The sequence below is a fragment of the Zosterops lateralis genome (genome assembly GCF_965231275.1).
Source record: "Zosterops lateralis genome assembly, chromosome: 3".
In the NCBI taxonomy this organism is placed as follows: domain Eukaryota; kingdom Metazoa; phylum Chordata; class Aves; order Passeriformes; family Zosteropidae; genus Zosterops; species Zosterops lateralis.
In genome coordinates, this window is record NC_139764.1 from 49,252,101 (window position 1) to 49,273,861 (window position 21,761).

The 21,761-nt window shown below is 40.2% G+C and overlaps 1 protein-coding gene across 7 annotated transcripts in view; it reads right to left on the reverse strand.

Moving 5' to 3' along the window:
• Positions 1–21,761, reverse strand: part of MAP7 (microtubule associated protein 7) — a gene marked incomplete at its 3' end in the record, with an annotated part of 109,582 nt that overhangs the window by 68,384 nt on the left and 19,437 nt on the right. Inside the window, exon 1 of one of the 7 annotated variants that reach the window (XM_083856430.1) lies at positions 7,479–7,506. The exons of the other annotated variants lie outside the window; for them this stretch is intronic. Coding sequence (XP_083712556.1) covers positions 7,479–7,491 — 13 coding nt within the window. The 5' untranslated portion in view covers positions 7,492–7,506. Of the gene's footprint in view, positions 1–7,478; positions 7,507–21,761 lie in introns of those variants that run through there. 7 annotated transcript variants of the gene reach the window in all.

Here is a 21,761-nt window from a genome sequence, read left to right on the forward strand (position 1 = left end):
GTCTTTCCACAGAGAAAAAGTAACTAGAGAGCCAAGCAGGTGTTTTGAATCTAACAAGATGATTATACAGACTAGTTTTTCCAGGTATATAATTATCAAATTCTTAAATCACTTACTTCAGAGACTGTAACAAGAGAAGGCACGCAGACAGGCTGAGCCATGTAGATTAAGCAATGAAAATGTTAATTAAGAAATCTATAGAAGGGAAAGGAAATAATACAGTTCCTCTGCATTAGCATGTGGAGCCCTGGGCTCAGTTGCCACACGGTGAAGAAGACTTCTTTAAAGTAAAACCAAGTAGAAAATAGAGCTCAGGCTTCAGACAGGGAAAAGAGAGGGTCAAGTTTCTTAGCGTTGCCTCCTGTCCTCACTCTTTGCATATCCTTCTGCAAGCCCAGGGGACAAAAGTAGCAGTCAAAAAAAAAAAAAAAAAAAAAAAAAAAAAAAAAAAAAGGGCAGATGATGCTAATACACATCCTATGCTATACCATCTCCCAAGGGGCTCTGTGGCCAGTGTGTCAGCCAGCTTCAAGGCTGAAGCAGTGAGGAAAGACCCCTATATATCTCATCTCTATTTTACAAGTGCTTCTGTTATTGCACATGGATGTATTTCACGAGGACTAGACAGAACACATAAAATGTTTTCTTCCAGGACAGATGAACAAGCTTCATAAATCATGGGCACATCACCCACTCCTGGCTGACAAACCAGCACACCGAAGGCACTACATCATGCATAAGTTTGCAGGCCCCTGGGAGCCTGGGGACCCAGCTTCATTAAGCAAAAAGAGCTTACTAGCACTGACTGCAAGGCTTGGGGGACTGGGTCTCACTGGGCCACTGTGAAAACTACAGAAAGTACAGGAAGGGCCTAAGGACTCGACTGCTTTGAGCATCACAGCCTCCTTTACAGGTCACGTTTGGGTCTGCTGTAGTCCTGTGGAATATCACCTTTGCTTCCACGTATGCATTCAGGCTATTAAAGTGTGCATCTTTAAGAGCTATCTTTGCATTTGATACAGTGGAGGGAAGGACTTGGTTATGATTTAATTAAACAAAGTCACTGGAGTACCTCCTCCAAAGCTGTCTCCCTAAGACTACCATACCCCTCTATTGTAAAAGAATTGATCAAAGCAGAAGAGATGTATTTAGCATGGCACAAAACAATGACATGCTTTAGCACAAATACACCATACCTTCCTCAGCTAAAAGCACACAAATAATCTGTAACTGCAACAGTAGCATGTTCTTTCACAATAACCTAGTTTCTGAGCTACTCATCTGGCAGACCCAGCAGCAGTACTTCTTGTTCAGGACATTCCTAATGGATGTAACACATTCAAACCACCTACTCCCTGTCCCAATATTCCTCTTCATACATTCTGCTTGCTCTGCAGTTTGATGCAATTCTAGCTAAAGCAGCATTAAGAAATTGAGAATAGGGGCATGTCAAGATGAAAAGCTCTCCCAGTAAAGTGAGTAGAGTAGGAGAAAAAAAAAAAACAACCAACTGTGCCCCATCACCAGCTTTTTAACCATTAAATCTATCATGTGCCAACGGGCCTAACAAAAACCTGTCACTGAAGTCCAGAGAGACTCAGCTACTCGAGTTACTGCATCTACAAGATGAGCTCTTACCTCTCACATGCCTTCTTAAGAATCATCGGAGTTTTCCTAAATTCCACCAGGAAGCAGAAACACTCCCAGAATACTAAGACATTTTCAAATGTCTATTGGTCTTGCCAAGATGCCAAAGTTGCTCTTTTTTTTGTATTAGAGCAATAAACTAAGAACACTAAAGCAAGCTTTGCAGTAAGAGCCTTAAAAAAACCAGATACTGTGAGCAACCAGCTTGAGGGACTTATTCAGCTTTCAGTAAAGAATCTCTCTGACATCTCTTGAAAAATCTCCCATATTCTAGTATACATTTTAACCTTCAGCTTGCTAGGAATGACCTACACTGAAAACTAGGGGAGCATAAGGAAGTCCTGAATGTATCTCAAGACATCACATTAAAATTCTATGTTCAAAAACCAGGCTTCACTACCCTACAGTTCAGATCCTTTATTACCTGCTATCAAGCAGCTTAATATTTTTCTATTTGTTAATACTCATATACTTGCAGCCCATTGAGTGCTGCAGCTGGTAACAAAACTGATTGAGAAGGCAGGTGCAAATGCTTGTGGAGAACTGTGGGCAAGGACCAGCCAGGGCATACATGCATCCTCAGAGTTGTGGATACTGCCCAGCTGAGGCTTGAACCTGGGCTGCACTCTTCCTGTGCCTGCTGAACACAGTATATTGTCTTGTGTGCACTTGATAAAATAGATAGTAGAACAGTCACAACAGGGGGTTGTGTTTTTTATGTTTAAATGCATTTTAGTGGAATTCAGATCTTAATCCAAGGAAAGACTGCAACTTCTCTGCCCATTGGCTCAAATTAATCTCTGGTTAACTGTTGGAATACACCAGGATAAAAATTTTAGCTACTAAGGGACTTAACTGTAAAAACTTAAAATGTGTGTCAACACTTTGTTGTTCCATTCATTTGCTTCCTCGTACAATGAAAGGAGTGCAGGAAACAAGCAAACAACTGAAATACTATGTGCTCCTTTCATTAATCACCAGCTAGATCAAATTATTTCCAGTTATCTGGACAAGAACACCAATGTTTTGTTATCATCACTAGAAATGCTACTGTCGTTCTGTAGGAAAAAAAAAAAAAAAAAAAAGCAGTTGACCTGTTAGAAAAAGAAAATACATGCATGTTTTAGTTTTAGATAAGGCTAATACCAACATCCTCCTCTTCACACCTTAATCCTCTCCCCAAAGTGTTCCTGGGGGACACTTTGATATAGGAGTTAAACCAAAAAAATTCAGCTGAAATCTTGTCTTTTGTTAGGCATCCCAAGTATTTATAGGATTTGAAGTTAAAGTTTTTAGCTTCCTATTTATTATGTCTCACAGAAGAAGAGGTTGTGTAGTTGACACCAACCTCCACATTCCAATATAGTCTGGAAAAAACAACACAAACTAAAAGAAATCTAACAGCCAATGCTACATCCAAAGGAACTCCACAGTTCCCCACAGCCTTTTTTTTTTTTTTTTTTTTTTTTTTTTTTTTTTTTTTTTTTTTTTTGTTAATAGCATTGAAATCAGTTTTCACCTCCAAATTCAGTGGTTCATCCCCATGTCATGACATTGGTTTCAGTACCAGGTAAAAACCCAAATCCTAGCATGTGATTTTAACTCACTGTAGCCATCTGTTTCAAGAGGATTATATGGATTTTTTTAAAGTGCTAGACACATTAAAAATAGCAGAGGGGCATTTCAAATGCTTTTTCAGCTACCTTGTATTAAAAATATCACTTAAGCTGGAAAGTCAAAACTACACAACTCTGTAAATTTGCTGTCTATTGATGTCTTCTGACATCACAGAAAACCCGAAACTGTATTATAAAAGTAATAGTACAAGCAACAGCTATTTATTAGCATCTCCATTTTTATTATTCATGACTAAGGAAGCATGTGTAGACCCTGCCTAAGTCAGCTATCCTCAGGCTTTAATTTAATAGCGTAATTATAATTTCAAATCTGGCAGATCTTCAAACACTGCTTCATTTTTATTTTGACAACTTAGTGTTAAAGTTTTCAAAATCAGGAAGAGAACACTTCCAAAGAACATTTGTTAACAAACGTGAAAGTCTCTTTCTGCTTCATGCATTGACTGTACACTTTCAGAGAACAAACAGCATATGCATTTCAGGCAGGTGGATAAATGTCTTTTTCAAAGACGTTTTGTTGCTTGGCAATATATGTATTTTAAATCTTTTACTGCCTAGAAAAGAAAACACCACAGAAATTTTGTTTGCTTTGATTCAGATAGCTGGAAACGATCTGCTTTCTGTCTGAGCTGTGACTTGTTCAGCATACATGACAAAAAATTGCTTCTCTCCTATCGCCCTAGGCAGAAGAAGCAAACATATATAAGCACATATTCTGAGCTATGGATTTTGTTTTCTTTTTAGTCCAAGAAACCTGTGCAATCTTCTTTGCAAGTGAAAAAAATAGACCAAATGAAAGAAGCATTATAATTTCTATTTGATCAAATAGGTTGTTCAGTTTTTGTAGCTGTATGATGAGCTTCTAATCCTACCAATATACCTCCCTAACCACAAGAAAGAAGAACATAAGGCAAGCTATATTTCAATACGTGAGCCTAGTTTTGAAAAGTTATAACAAACCTTTTATTTCATAGGAATGACACCTTTAGTTGTCCCTATTCAATGCCAACTTTCTGTTAATATACATCTGCTTTCCAACCAGGCCAGAGGGGCAGGAAGTCAAGCACTAAGGCTGTGCATACAGAAATGTGTCTGTGAATGTACAAGCTACTCCACGTTCCCTACTCCTCCCACCTGCACCATTTTACGCTGCCTTGGCCTCTGCTTTTGTTTCCCATACTAATGCTGGTCACTGGGCATAGGTTTTAAGAACTGTAGCTGCTCTGACTCTGTAGCACTGCACAGGCAAGAGACTCAGCAAGTGACATCAAAACCCCTCACTTTGTGCTATTTTCTTATTATAAGTAGTGAAGAGTTCCATACCAGCTCTTTATTTTTCTTTTCTACGAAAACAGCTTCAAAATATAGGAATTTCTTGTTTAATTTAGTAATTCTATTATTATGCTGATTTTTAAAAATAGTCAAGTAAAAAAATTGTATCAACCTAAGTTATAACAATCTAAAGGTTTCCTTTGTTTTCTATGAATTCATTTAATCAAGGCCTTAAAACAAAATGCTGTTCATATCCTCCAATAATGGTTTTCTTATTATATTATACTTCCATTTCTACTCTCTGGCATTATCTGATAGCTGCAGAATTCCACTGCTTTGGTAACCAATATTAAGATTTCAGATTAATTCAATTTTCAAAGATTTTGGCAATGATACAACAGATTACAGCAACAGGTTTTCACATTTGAAGTTCCCAATTATGTTTGAAATTAAAGTGAGGTGGGTGGTCTCAACTTATTTTTACTGCTTTTCCCCCCCTTACAATTACTCCACAGCTCAGCATCTCCATTTTTTCCGTCCTTGGACTCTCCACTCCCAAGAGAAAAAGCCTGCAATCTAAGATCAGAAATTTTAAAAAGGGAGAAATTCTTATAACCTTCAAGAAAAATAGTTAAGCATGCATGAACAGTAATTAGATATGAAATAGTGCTAGCAACCCTTTATTTCCAGAAGCACTAAATTTCATTTGCCCCACTTAACTAGTGAATTCAAAACCCCCCAGATTATTCATTGTCATAACTTCACAGTCTTACTTGGAGATAAAAAATCCTCATACTCAATTCACTTGGAGAATAATCCCAATATGATAACCACAATTGAAGCAAATGAAAGTTGCAGGCATCAAATCAGGCCACACTTCTAGGAGCTCTGACTGTTCAGTGAGCACAAATGCGTCCTGCGCCGTTTGGTACCATGATGAGCAAGGGCTAATTGAGCACTGCTCTGTGCTAAGGCAGGCACCACAACATTAGGCAACATCAGGAGGTGCTGCCTCCTCTGTTTACAGCATCTGTGGCACCATCTTCCACCCCTTCAGGTTAGCCCTAGAGCCCATAATGCCAGACTCCAACAGCTGGGTGAAAAAAAAAATAAATAATACTGCTGCAGATGGCACCTGGGGTAGAGAGGATGAAGAAAAGGACCATCTCTGTACAGGAAATGTGAGCTGTCAATCCAGGAGGGGAAATAAGTGTCAGATAAAAGTGTTACACATAGAAAGCATGATAGCATCAAGCTACTATTCAATATCAGGCTACTTCCAGGTATGTTAAGTAGTACTTAGAACAAAGGAAATAAAGAGCAATTAAGTGATTACTTCAGAGACAGTTCATAGTAAACAAAAAGGACATCCTTATGATATAACTAAAAGTTTACAGACTAAACTACAGCAGCCAGTTACCAAAAACTCAAACAGACATGCTGAATGACCAAATGAGACAGCAAAAAAAGCATCTTCATCAAAAAATGGTTTATTGTTTTGTTTTGGGGTTTTAAAGATATTTTTGCTGTGTTTATTCACAAGAAAAAACCTAAATGTAAGTAGAAGGGAAAACACAAAATAATACTCTTGTTTTCATGCTGTGCCTGTACAAAGTTGAATAACTGAAGAGATTAAAAGTTACAAAAAGCATCATTAATTCACTCTTTGGGGAATAACTCTGGCAGTGCTTCCCTACCACAGAACATCTTTTGCCAGTTGTCTGGCCTATAGTGGATGAAGGAAAGAAAATGTTCTGATACCAAAGTTTTTAGTACTTTTGGAATTGAGATGTTGCACTGCAGCTGTTTGAGCAACTGCAAGCCCTTATGTAAAAGACTTCATTACAGATAAACAGGGCCCTTTCCTGTTTCATGGATTTGAAGTTAAAACTAATTAGACTGAATGATATTGTGAACAAGTAGCTAACTACACAATATATCAAGTGTAGGACCATCTGTGGACAGCAGGGAGAAGGAACTCTGCAGACGTGAGATATTCTAGAAACACCTGGTTTTATTACAAGGGTTGTGGGTAAAGAAGGCTTTGCCTTCAGCCACCAGCCTCGGCTGAAGGGAAGCCCCAAAGAGAGAGAGAGAGAGGGTATGAGGCAAGGGAGGTAAAAGGGGTAAGAGGGGCAAGAGGGGTAAGAGAGGTAAGAGGAAGAGAGAGAGGACCTTGTTACAATACATTATATCTCCTTTTGTGTTGAATATTCTAATTTACAGTGACCAACCAGTGCGAGATACAAAACCTACAAACTTTGCATGCAGCCTATGAGAACTACTGTATTACCATATCATCCTATATTCTAAACTCTAAAGACTATTTTCCTTATCTACTTTTTCCCTGATGCCTTGACAGGGTGGAGAGAGGCTACATTCTTGGGTCCTTTTGTTTTCTGTCTCTCAACCTTATTATCTCCAGATAATTACCATCTTCCTGCCTGCCATGATCACATCTCAAAGCTGGCCTTCATTTCTATTTCACTCACAGGTTTTACGTCTCTAGTATTTTTTACTAGACAATCATATTTGCAAGCCCTTTCTGTCCCATCTTTCCCAACAATCAAGAGTATGGCTACTTACAACCAAGTCAACTTTAATAAGTAATCTTGTATTTTAGAAAACAATTAGTAATTAATTACTTAGATATTAATAGCAGATACTGCAGAAAGGGAAAATCTTCCCTTTCATAATCTGTCTTGAAAGAAAGAAAATCAGAATATCAATGTATTAGCAAATTGTTCTTCTGCAACCCTTTGCATCATTATAGACTCCTTACAGTTAATTATAAAGTGAAAGTACAGAGGAAAACTACTACATGCATCCCACAACTAGAGATAACGTTTTCCATTTACAAATTTTTATTGGAAAGCCATTTAAAAGGTCTTTTTCTGGAAATATGAAGAGCAAGGTGCTTACCTATTTCATCCATTATATTCAGTACTGAACACTCATTTGCACTGCAGAGGTCTACTGTGCATCCATGGCATGATCCATATCACCCTGTATGCATGGCTTCAATCTCCCAGCCCACATTAAAAAAATTCAGGCCAGCAGGTTTGCAAACCTGAAGTAGAAAGGAGGTGGTGTCACGGAAGAAAAAGGCGCAGTTTCAGGAAGCGTGGAGAACTCATGCCATCAGGATATCCTTTCCAGGCCAAAACTGACCTGCTCTCACCATTTCTGGCCCAAGATCTGATCAAAATGGAGTTTGTCACATCCACAGCATCATGGGATTATATGCAAGGACAGGGAGGGGGGAGAAGTCTGCGGAGCACTTCCCCGTGCTCTGCGTCAGTAGATTTGGGCTTAGCCTCTGTTAAGCAGCTCAAGCCACCGGTTATTGGTGCTGGCAGCTGTCTACCACACTGCCCCACTTCCTATTTCAAAACACACTGCCTGGGAAGGAGGCCTTGGTCAGCCAGCTCCAACTTGCTCCCAAATAAAATGGAGAAGTCAAACAGTGGAGCCTCTATGTTTGCCTTGAATAGCCCTTCAATTGTTTAAAACACACTCTCATCTCCCTTTTCAAACAGCTTAATGCAAAGATCAGTTACAGCAATACCAAAAAAACACAACAAACATTTCAAGATCAAAAACTGAATTCAGATGGAGCCTTGATTTTAAAGAATTTTTGCATGTGTACAAAAGCAGATTGTTTACTTAGGCATTTCCAAGATTTTGGTATTAAATATATTATTTGGCATTTTAACATTTCTTGGAAATCAGGTGATTCTTGATCTGCTTCTATTGGCTTGATAACAAATGAGCCTTTTCAACAATACTAGTGCAGTCATTAATGTCAACACTTTGCTCAACAGGGCAAATAAGTTATTAGCAAATTAATGCCAACTGCTATACAACTTCTCTCATCCTCAAAAAACCCTGCTAATAGTATAATTAGCATATTTAATCCAGATTTTAAGAAATACCTGTTCTCTAGGGCCACCTACTCTGTGCCATGTTTAACTTTACACTAAGATGTAACACACATCTGTGTAATATGACCAAACATAATTCTCCCCTGCAATTCCCTCATTACATATTTTGTTTAAAACAATTAAAATTGGATTTGTCAGACCAATAAAATCATGGCAGCATTATACCTCTAATTTCAGTACCAACAGCTAATAAACATGCTGGTTCTACACTAACCATTTGCTAAGCCATAATAACTCCTGTACACATCGGGCACAAGGGCTTGTCCCACCCACTCTGCGAGCTGGCTCATGAATAGGAGCTTAAAAAGGCACAGAGCAGTCAGAGTCCTGTCCTGCAATGTGAAAAGCAGCCATGTGGCTGGGATATAACCAGAGAGCCTGGGAGAGTGGGATTGAGCATGTGGTCCTGTCAGAGCCTTCCCTCAGCAATGTAAATCCCAGGAGCACTAACCAGGACTTCACCTCTTACAACTTGGATCTAGATCTTCAGATGAAAACATTCCTATTCTCTGCTCTTTTACCATCCATTTATTCAAATTATTGGTTCTGATGCAAACATTCTCCTTTAGTCCTAGAACTGAAAATATCTGAACCTAAAGTTTGTTGGGGGACTGGCTATCCTATTGTAGGAACTGTAACTAAGGCTCTAGAGCTGTTCCCATGGAACTGAGCCTGACAGTTTTATGGAATATTAGGGAAGTTGATTGCTAAACATAATGTATTTTAAGTTGCAAACTTAAAATAAAATGTAAATATTAATTGCCTTCAATTAGGAATACTAAAGATTAATTATAATTAATTCTATTTATCTCTGTTCAGATGATGAGCAGGTAACCTGCTCTGCAAAAGGTCCCGTTGAGGTACAGCACATGAAGTATGGAAAGCACACAAAAAACCCCAAAATCCAGCTCACTCAGACCACGTCCAAAAACACCCCACTCACTGATAGTGACTGCAAACCAGAACTAAAAACCTAGGGAGAGAACAGGTTAAACTAACAACACCCCTCCCAGCAATGGTTCCAAAAGGAGTGTTTGTGTATTTTGATACATTCACACAGTTCAGATCACATGGCCTGAGGAGGGAAAAGCTATTCTATCACTGGCATTGTAGGGTAAATTAACTTGCTAATTCACTTTCTAATGCACAGTTCACTGAGCATACAATTACATAAAAAAGGAGAATAAAACCTCGTGCAGTCAAGCATATTAAATTTGTACGGGTTTCTACATTATGCAGAGTGGGTTTTTAAAATTCTGATAAATACATATACATAAACAAAACCACATCATTCACCTTTAAATCACGTCACATGCAAAGCAGTGAGCATATGCCATCCCTCTCTAGCACTGCCAGACAAAAGCAACATTGCCAAAAATAGCCACAGAGCGTGCTGGAGTAGCTGCAGAATGCCCTAGATACATGTAGGCCATAAAGATTGAGCAGCACTAATGCAAGCAAAACTTAGGCACTAAGGTTCATAACAGGCCAGGGCTGAAAAGAGAGAGGAAGATGAATTTCCATCCTTGAAGATAATATTTAATAGATGGTATTTTAGCTCACTTTAAAAGCGAGAAAGCTGTTTCTATACAGAGCCAGAACACGTGTATATATACACAAAACATTACAGAAAAAGTATGTATTAAATCACTTGGTAGAGGCTTTCTACGAAAAAGCCAGCTAAAAGAAAAACATGTGCTTTTTTTGTTTTAAAAGAATCTATAGAGAGTCGAGTTTACAAGAGCACTGGTAGCTGTTTCTCCTAATCAGTTTCTGAATTGTTTTTAAACCAGGATCCCTTCCTATTCTTCTTCTGAAGAGAACAGGAAAATTTAGCAGTTTTTTCCTAAGATGAAAGAGCTAAACAAGTAAAGATCAGGGTGCTAAGTGTTTAGGTCAGTGTCTATTGCACTGAGGCGGCTGGCAACAAGCAGGCCCCTGTGTGTCTGTTAGCAGGGCTCATTAGAGACCTTTAAATGAGATTGGAAGGGGGACTGGGACATAGGCTCAACAGAGACTGGGTGTGGGAGGGAAGAACTATAGCAACCACACTAGCAGGAACAGGAGGCTAGAGAGGGAATACCTCAAACCAGCACAAACAGCCAAAGATGTAACCACAACACCGGATTATGGGGCAGTCCTTTGCTTCCCCACGGGGATATTGGCACAATCAAATAGTTCTGTAAGGTGCTTGTACACCAGGGCATGCAGGGTGGGGAACAAACAGGAGGAACTGGAGATCTGTGTGCAGTCACAGGGCTTTGACCTCATTGCAATCAGGGAGGTGTGACGGGATAGCTCCCACAGGATGGGATTACTGGAATGTTGTCATGCAGGGCCATGAGCTTTTTAGGAGAAACAGACCAGGAAGACACAGTGGTGGAGTTGCCCTCTATGTGAGACAACACTCAGCATGTATCAAGCTCCGTCTTGGGATGGATGGTGACCTGAGGGACAAGATAAAGGGACACACCAGTAAGAGAGACGCTGTTGTGGGTGTTTGTTTCCTTCTACCTGATCAGTGGAAGGAAGCAGATGAGCCCTTTTACCAGAAGCTCAAAACAGCCTCAAAGTCACAGGCACTGGTTCTTCTGGGGGGACTTTCACCATCCTGACACCTGCTGAAGCAGCAACACAGCAAAGAAGAGATTAACAGTAGAGAAGGTTCCTGGAAAGCACTGGTGACAACTTCCTGTCTCAGGTAGTAGAGGATCCCACAAGGAACAGTGTGTGCTGCTTGACTTCATGCTACCAAATGGGGAAGGTCTTGTTGGAGATGTGGGAGCAGCCTTGGCTTCAGCAACCATGAGAGTGTGGAGTTCATTATTAGGTGAGAAGGAAGCAGGGCAGCAAGTAAGATTATAACCACAGACATCAGGAGAGGTGACTTTAGGCTCTTCAGAGATTTTCTCCTAAGAATCCCATAGGAACCGTCCCTGATGGGAAGAAGGATCCGTAAGAGTTGAGATCACTTCTGTCAGGCTCAAGAAGGATGCAAGAAATCAGGCCAGCAGGGCAAGAGACCCCATGAATGAATAAAGAACAGTCATTACTTCAGTACAAGTATCATCAGAGACTCTCATCTTCATAAACTTCAGCCACTTCATCTCAGAAAGTTTTGGATGCACTGACAAGTGCATGTTCCTCAGTCAAATACTGAGAGTGACCAGAGCAGCAGAGAGAGCAGTGTCCTGTCTTCCTAATGCTATCCCTCCAAGTTATCTCTGAGGAAGAAAGCTCAGTCTGAGTAAAGAGATCATTGCCTATATCAACTGACTGAGACAAAATGGATTTCCCCAGATTAGCAGAGGATTGCCTTACACAGGCAGGCAAGGCTTCACCTTCAGGAGGCAGATCAGCAGTAGAAAGACAAGAGGCATCTCCACACATGCCTTGCCCCACTTACTGGCTTGACTTTCCAGGTGGGCCTTCCTAAATTGTCTGTGAACCACCTATTGCTTTTTCTTTGTGTCTATAAATGTAATAAATTAGCCTATTAGTTATTTATCATACATGTGCTACTTGGTTTCTGGTAGACAGGAAAAAAAATCACCATTATGCGGCTGAAGAGTTTCCTGGCAAGACATGCTTTCATTGTAGATTCAATGTCCTCACAAAATTATTTTAGCACATGAACAGAAAAAGCTTCTGAAAATCTGAACAAGCAGTCACTTCCTTTCCCCCAGTAGTAATAACACAACCTAATTTAATTTTTTTCTGTAGAAGTCAATATTCACTGTGGCACAAAAATAAGCAGAAGTCAAGTCTCCCTCACTGTTCTGTTGGCTTTACTCCTGGCCCACTGTGTGAGCTCTGTCCTTCCAACTGCACACAGAAGGACAATGCCCCCATACTCAAAAGGAAGCTGGTACATAAACTTCAAAAAGAGCAATTAAAACAGAAGCATTGGTACTGAGAGCAGATCTCATGTTGAAAACACTCCCCAAACCCCAAAGAGCATTAGCTGAAAATAGCTGAGTGCATTGGCTTAAGACCAAGAACAATGTAAAGGTCCTTTTTGAAAGTTCAGTCTCTTCCATGGCTGTCCTGAAAACAACCTGTGTAAGGCAAAGTATGGCCATACATGGCTGGAAGCTGACAGATACTACAAGTGCTCTGCAATTCCCATCCCAGGAAGGGAAGAGAAACACACCCATCTCTTTGAGTATTCATGAGCCATTTGCCAGGAAGAAGACCCGTAGGTGATCCAGGTAGTCTTAGACAATTCAGTAGATGCTGAAAAAAGTCCTCTTTCTGCCCAACAATGTGATCCAAACACACACAATATTTTTTATTCTTAATCCATAACTGTACATTTGATTACACAGTTTTAGCAAAAGAACTTTCTTCAACTATTTTGTATGAGCCTTAGGATACCAATTTAATTTCAAGTTTTTTTAAGTGCAGTTTATGTCACTATACATATTTGGACTTCAGTTAGGCCTAGATCCACAGAATCCTTTTATTCTTTTTAATCAACAATTTAGATTAATAATATGGTTATGAGGGAATTTACTTGAGGGTGAGATTTGCATCCCTTGTACCAGCATCCTAGTAGAGGAGAGAACTTAAGAGTTATTCCACACATTTATGTACCTAAGCAATAATGTCTGATACACTCTTCAGTAGGAGGCTGTCAGGAGAGTCACAGCTTCCACTGCTGAGCCAAAATAGGCAAGTTTCAGTCATGACAAGTTAGCATTAAGCAGCAGTGCATGTAGGCTTCCTTAATAAGAAAAGAGAGGTAGAATCCAGAAATTTTAAAGCGCCATAGTTAGCAGTTAAGTAGAACTAAAGAAATAAAACTATTTCCGCTTATTACCGTCATTTTTGGAGCTCCTAGAAATGCAGGCTAAAGCAGCTAAAGTTAGTTCACTAGGGTGTTATTACTGGAAAGACATGGGAACTTCAACAAGCAGCTCCAGGATAGGCCATTTTCCTTAGAAAGTGCACCACCTTTTTCCCAAATGCTTCAGTGTAAGGTCAAAGTGCTATACATGTAACTGCTGTACAGTATCCATGGGCTGCACATACCCTTCAGAAACATTGTCCATTCACTTTTGTAATAAGCACATCTGAATCCAGATGTGACTACACACCTACCCATCCCTTCTATGACAACTGCCAGGAATTGCACCTTGTCTGATGTCCTGGTGCACCTTTCCTCCCAGCTATGTCCTTTTCTCGTAGCAGACAAAATTCTGTGGGAAGAACAGTCTCTTCTCCATTTAGTTAAGCTGTATGCTTGGCAAGTCTTTGAAGAAACTGCTCTGGACTAAGGAATTTTGTCAAGAGATTCAAAAGACAGAACCACACTATCAAACACAGCAATTACTGAACAGTGAATAGAGCCTGAACAGCCATGCAGCAGTTAAGTATTTGATTCAGTAGCAGAGTAGGCAGCCTCATTACTCCCCAAAGTGTTATTTGAGGCAGTTCATAAGCTGCAGCCAAATCCTAGTCTTAAGGTGGCAGCCTTGCTAGCCGATGTTAAAGTACTTGTAACAAAAAAAAAACCACCCCAAAACGCAAACAAAGAAAAACAAAACAAAAAATCTCCAAACAAACCAAAGTCAAACAACATCAACAAAAACCCGACTAAAACAACAAACTGAAAAAGCCTCCCAAGCCTCCAAACAGCCAATAACTTTAGGGACCAGTTCACTATGAAATAATGCAGACTTTAGAGACCACATATCAAAGAATCGAGTGGACCACTTCACTTTTTTTGTTAGTGTCTCTGAGGCACAGGCAAACTGTATCAGTACAGTCACTTCTATCTTTTGTGTTTGAAAATGCTGACTTCATACATCCTGGATGACATCCACAATCCATCATTTTAACATCTCTCTCTTTCTGATTCATGATGCATCGTTTGCAATAAAATAAATGCAGTGGAGTCGAATTCAGTGCCAGGTCCCCCCAGCATAAGCAGGGCAGCAAATTGATGGTATGGCTGCAAAACAATATAGACATTTACTGCTAATAGCATAAGAACAAACCCAAGGAATCTGGACCCAGTCCAGCATAGCTTCTCTCCAGTTCTTGTAAATGCTTTGATCTCTGGGAAACTCTGAAGCACGAGTCAGATGAGCTACTGGCACACAAATAGACACTATTCCAAGTAAACAGACAGTGCAGGCTTCTGGGAAGCCCAGGTAAGTAAATATTGCAATGAAACAACACAAAGTGCAAAAAAGCAAGATCTCAGGAACAAAATAAACAATTTAAGCAGAAGTAACTCTTCCTTATATTGCCCCTCTTCCCTGTGCCAGACAATTGACCTATCTTCTCATCAAATCCTATGGAGCCCTGTTCTCTGATGAGTAGCAGGCTGGGTATTTCAGGACTGAAGCCCTTTGTTTCTCCATACAAGTAATACCAGGCTGTGCTGGAGCAGCACTGCCTGCAGTCCTGCCAGAACGCCTCAGCCCTGACTGAGGAGAGGGATGATTCAGACCATTCACAAGTCCCTTGCTCCAAACTCCCTTTCACCAAGTTGCCTAATAGCCTAATAGTTCCCCACTTACCAGAAAAAAAAGTTTAAAAAAGTAACTACTCCACTACAAAATGATCAACCTTTTTGTAGTTCTACTATTTTGAGATATGACGAGACGTGACAGCAGGATGTACAGACCCACCCATAATTCAGAAGATAAACAGCTCTGGGATTCAAAGGCTGATGAGAAATTTGCACCAATTTCTTCAAAGCAACTTGAGGAACTGTAGCTATACCTGTCCTTGGGAGCTTTCTCATTTTTTGAAATGGCTATTGTATGGTTATTTTTTTCAAGCAAGTATTAGACCACTAATTGTTTACTTGCAAAATGCAGTTCAGTTCAATAAAGGCAGAGAGATCCAGACAATGCAGTAAGTGCTTTCAGTCCATTATCAAGAGAAGAATGTGTTTCAAGAGTGATCAGATTCACTACTTTTTCGATTTACTTTGCTTCAACAAGGGTGAAGTTGGCCCAGCCTTTTAAATGGTGTTGCACAAGTCTATGCATGGATCTTCTTGCCAGACATCTTTAAAATTCCCCAGACACAGCACTTCTCCTTAGGACAAACTGAGCTCTGTACTATTCATGAGTTACAACTACATAGGGCAGAATTACAGTTGTGCAAAAAATTTGCAGCTCTGAAAAGAGTAAACCATTCAGTTGGAACTATCCCATGCAGCATTTTAAATATTTCGAGGTCAATAAGCCTTGTTTTTACCTCATACAGTTTTTAGTTCACCTCCCATTCAGAGAATTTATTAAAAGACCTTTGGAAAAGGTTTTGAAAACCATGGGAAAGGAGCACACATGATGTCTAGCTTTTCAGTGCTTATAAACAGAAGTACCTAAGTCCTTTCCTAGGTGGACTTCAACTGATACCATGGGATATCTTTCCATATCTTTCCAGTCATGACAGCTCACTACAAAATTCAGTGTCCATCTATTTCTAGAATTAACTACAGCAGATAATAGCCTTGCAGAGCTTTTTCCCTGCTCTCTTAGAAGGAGAGTACTTGACACAATAGAACAAGAACAGGATCTAGAATCAGTGTCTACAAGAAGCTTTGTGTTTCATTTTGCCAAAGCTTGTGATGCAATCAATAGCATAACTTCTTCCCACACTCCACTGGCATTAATAAACTGCCTATATCTGTATTTGTTTAAGAATTTGGGGAAAAAAAACCCTCAAACCACACCTCATCTCCTCCACTGATAAGTGTTCCTACTTTGTTTACCTGGGGGTAAAGCAATGCCTTAGCAATATTTACCTATTGTTCTTTCTCAAATAATCTATTTCTAGTATTGAAGAGTTGTCACAAAACCTGTGTCACAGTATGTGGGTGAAGGGCACCCACAAGGGCAGATACAGGGACAAAGGATTCTCTTCACATCAAAAGCACCAAGCATTTGACCACAGCACCACTCTGTACTTTGCCACAGCATTCAGTAGCAATCCTTGCTTGGAAAGCTCTGACACTAAGATATCCTCCAAAAGGCACCCATAGACAGCAGAAATACAAACACTACTGACGAAAAAAGTTTAGCCAATAAGCTTCACCAAAATCATAAACCACACCATAATTTGTTAGAATGTCCTACCCAGGTGGGACAGGGAATGGAAATACTTAAAAATTTGTTATTTCCCAGGCTGACCAGGCAGTTCTGCATCTAAAAAATTTACCAAAAGATATTCAAATTGTATAGAAGATTATAACAACTGTTGTACGTGTCTACATCTCAAGTCCATGAATGGCAATCCAATGCAGTGGCAGCAGAGCCAGGAAACCAGCCTGGCAGGCAATTTCCATTTCCATCTGCCTGGCCACCAGCACCTCAGCACACAGAGCTCTTGGCTCTACTGGCACATGACGGGCAGAGCTCAGTGCGCCATGACCATCAAGCTATGCAGTGTCCCATTAAAACAGCCCCACTCTGCAGGCAGCAGTGAGTAGCTGCACACACTCTGCAGTGTGTGAGCAGCTCTGACCACACACAAGCCATGCCAGCCCGGCCCAACCAGGTCACCGAGTACAGCACCAGGAAACAGCAGAAAAGGCACAACTGCCAATTAACATAAGCCTCAACGCTCCACTTACTCAGCAGCCAGTTGTATTCAACACAAATTAGCTTCTCTTTCAGTACAAAGTCCCAATTAATCTTAAAGGCATGCAGGACACCAACAGACTCCCTATTTCCCTCATTTTATTTTTCTCCGTTTAAAAAGCAAAGCATAAAACATAATCCAACATTGCACTGCTTTGCAGTACAGCACAAAATAAAAGGTATTTGGAACGTGGTTTTAGCGTTTATAATTGCACAGCAGTGTGTTATATAACAGAAAAGCCAGATCTCATTGGATTTTCCCTTTTAAAGATCCAAGAGTGCAATAGGGAGCAGAGGTTGAAGCACATGCACACAGTGATTTCACATCCTTTAATAACTGCAAGTAGCAAATCTTCTCAAAAATTTACAGGCAAAACATGTTGTTAAAAAGGTATTTGTGGTATATACCTCACAAACACATATATGTTATGCTCCGTGTTAAATCATTCTGGAGAATACAATAAATGCTGTTTTTATTTAAAGAACATTTAGGCAAAAGGAAAGTCTGACAAAACGAAAGGGAGAAAACCCTGTGCAGAGAATGGAAAGTAAGTGCACTGTTGCTCAGTCACAAGTAATTAGAATCTCTTTGGCTGGCTGTTTTTCCACAGAGTAATATTGAATCATCTCTTCACAGCATGAAATATTTGGATCAGATGGGAAAGCTCTCATTATAATCACTATTGTCAGGATGTTCTGCAAAAAGGAGCTCCCTCTCCCCAGAGAGAGAAACAGATACAGTTCCTGTAAATGCTACTAGACATTATATTTTTTCTGTAAGTCACAAGAATTTCCATGTGAAAAGGCAGTCTTTGCAGCGCAGGTCTCAGAAGGACTGTTAATCAATAACTGGTTATTTTCCAATAACCAGTCTCAGAAGACAGCAGCTTTAAAACTGAAAAACAAGCTTTCCTCAGGTGAAGAGCATGCTTCTGTTTTTACAAATATATTGTTATGCCATCTAGAGAAAAAAATTTCATGAGGATAAGTAGTGACAGGGCAAGGGGGAATTGGCTTCAAACTAAAGGAGGGTAGGTTTAGATTAGATGTTAGAAAGGAATTCCCCACTGTGAGGATGGTGAGGCACTGCAACAGTTTGCCCATGGAAGTTGTGGATGCCCCATCCCTGGAAGTGCTTAAAGCCAGGTTGGATGTGTCTCTGAGCAACCTGGTCTAATGGAAGGTGTCCCTGCCCACAGCAGGGGGGGTTAGAACTATATGATCTTTAAAATACCTTCCAACCCAAACCATTCTGTGACTCTCCTGACTTCTATAACTCTTGCTCACTCCCAGCCTCCTAGCTCAGTGTACTTCCACACTACCCCAGTCCATCAAAATGAGGTCAGGTTGGATATTCTGTGCAGAGAATTTGCTGAGAATGAGGATGGCAAAAGTCTTTCAAAAGTAAGTAAATGCCTCCCCCTCTCCTCGGAAACACATTACAACAAGTTTTTAACCACAGAGAAAAATGCAAAAATCTTACTCTTCTTAAAGATATTGGATTCTGTTTACTTCAGAAGAGAAGTTACTGACAGAACATCCCATTTATAAGCACGCAGTAACTCTACCAATCCACTTTAAGAAATATCTTGGCTCACTTTAAGGATAAAACATGTTACCAACACCAGAAATCCAGAAGTGAACCTTCTCATAAAGTTGCTCCCTACCTTGTTTCCTTCTAAAGCTATGATAGCTCATACAATTTCAAGAGCAGAGGTCTGCTTGTGCGACTCATTGGATGAAACGTGTCAAATCACACTCCTTGGAGCCATGAAAAGGGCACACAAAAGTTAATGAAAGAGGGAACATAACCTCTCCCTAACACAGACTCCCTTGCTTCTGAAAGTTCCTGGGAATTTATCAGCTCAGGTTTGTAAACCCACATTGCCATTTCCCCTACTTCAAAAATAAAACCAACCAGACACCCCCACCTCCCCCACAAAAAAGCCAGAAACACAAAAGAGGCAACATCATCTTAAAACTGCCCAAGAACTCTACTGAAAACTGACTGGCAGACTTTGACATCAGCAAACCTTTGTGCCTTGATGTATAGAAAAATAAAAAGCTTCACTTTAACCATCTGGGAGTAGATTTTAGTGATAAGAGCTTGCCACTTCCAATTATCTAGATATTTTTGAAAAGAAATCCTTGGACAAGTTTAAGAAAACTCCATAATCCGAGCCTGGAGTATAAAGAAAGACTAAACAGCAGCACTTTCTCAAAGTGTAAGCTAAATCTTCATGGAGATTAGTTAAGAGTTCCCTTAAAGGAAACTGCTAGTAGCAGCAAAACACTGAACTGTTTACAGCCAGGCAGTAGCAGAGCCTGTTTGGAGAGCTAAAATGAGCAGAAATCACCTCTGCAAGCCTTGGGGCAGGAGCCTTTTCAGAACTGCAACACAATCATCATGGAGATGCTGCATTTACTTCTTAGGAAAGGAAGATCAAACCATCACACTACCACCTTAAATATTTCAGTCCTGGAATGTTACTCAACATGCCAATACCACAAACATGTGAAATCTGACAGGAATTTTAAAAAAACCTAACCAGAAAAAGGAGGCATCCACAAGCATCTCTGTGCTCTGTGTGAGCACCACAGTCTGCACAGCAGTGCTTTGCATCATTTATTGACTACAAAGATTTAGGTTGAACATACTGTAGTGAAAAGCCAGGCTGCCCTGCATGCAGCCTTCAGTGACACTGAGCATGTGAGGTATGGTTTACACCAGCATGACTCTACCTAGCTCACAGGGATGGTGAGGCTCATAGAAACTCCCTGGGTACTAATTATGACCACTGTGTTTCCTAAAACTGAGAATAACCTGGCAGAGAAAAATACTAGTACAGAAGTAGATCAATACATAACAGCGTAATTCAGAAAAAATAAATTGGAAGGGTAAGAATACATATCAAAACAGTGATAACCCAGGCACAACAAGCACAAACCAGGTCTGCATCCTGGTTTTATTACCAATACCTCACTCAGCAGCTGGTTGTTGCTGTCCTTTTCTGGTTTACAGATGACAACTGCCATCTGCTTTTTTCTTTACCTCTTATTTTACAGTTCAGACTGCAAGTAAACACATCACTACTGTAGTCAGGTGGCTAGAGAAAGTTGTTTGTGTTTAGAAAAACCCAAAAAAACAAAACCTACTTTTTCTTCCTTTGCTACAGGGAATAAGAGTGAGGTAAACATGTTTTTTCTACTGAAAGGAAATGCACACGAAAAGTGAAAGTAGCATTATCTAGAATTTGTATGGACTGCACATCCAAGATGGGGTGTACATTCCTCATGAAAGCACTGTTACAAGAAGGTTTATCAGATTGTTTTCCATCACACTGACACTCCTGCACAATAAACCAGCGCAAACTCTACTGACATGACATCTCTGTCTTCGCAAACAGCTCAGATGTCAGTTTGCCTAGGAATTGACTGTAGATTTGGCCTCCAACATGCACGGCTGAAGACCACTTGCTGAGATTAGAGACCAGATGTGTTTGGTGTGATTTGTGGTGTCTTAGCATACAAGCCAAAATTCAGTACTCCAATTTTCACCGGTGCATTAAGTCAGCATGCAGGCGATGAGGAAATTGACTTTGAAAAAAAACCAAAGCCAGAACAGGCTGTGTAAAAGAATGACTTCTTCTGTCAAGGGCGGGTAACTGGATAAACCTGCATTTCCAAAACAGCTTTCAGAAAAGCTTCCTGAAGCAGAATTGAGAAACAAGATAGCTTTGTACACCAAGATACAACAGTATGAATCAAGTTCTGTCAGCACTTCTATAATACGCCTTGTCTGTGCAGGACTTTAAAATGAAGCTGAAAAAGATCAGGAATTCAAGAATGAAAAAAAAAACCCACCCAAGCCTCTTCAGCACATTTAACAAACTATTCTAGAGTATCATGAGATTTTAGGTTGAGGATCTTTCACTGGATTTTCAACTGGTCAGACTGTCTGCCTAGGGCATCAGCCCTACAATCATATTTATTCCCAGCAATCAAATCAGAACTCAGGCACCCTACAGAAAACTTAGTTTGAAAGTGTTTTTCTCAATCCTTTTCCTTATTGCCTCCCAGGAGAAAGATGATAAAAATTCTTCCTAATGTTTTCTATGTCATTGACTATCCTCAGATCTTTCAGGGAGCATCCTTGTTCTTGATGAGGAAAGGAAACATTTCTAGCACAGCATATCATGCAATAGGAGGTGGGTATGGCACTATGCTGCAGCAAAGCTCTTCTGAAGACGAAATTCCACCAGCTGGAGTATTTCCTGCAGGGGTGTGCAGTGGTACCAGCCTCATTCCATAGCCTTCCAATGCTAAGCAAAAAGCCAGTGGCAGATGGGAGAAGAAATCTGTAAGCAGTGCGCCTGGTGGGCCAAATTGTAGAAGTTGGTCCTATGTCAGCTTCAGATATAAGAGGAAGACCCTGAAGAATGCTGACAGTGAAAACAAATCAATAAATCAATCAAGCTCTGTGTGAAGACTAGGCAAATCAGGAGACATTACTGGAGACTCAGACTGTAGTGGTGTGAAACAAATGAAACAAATGACCACCTGATGAGCAGGTGGTCAGCAACCAAACTACAAGTTCAGTCTCTAAGTACATTGAGTCCCTTCTGGGAACTCCAGTACCTTGACCATTTCTCCAGGCT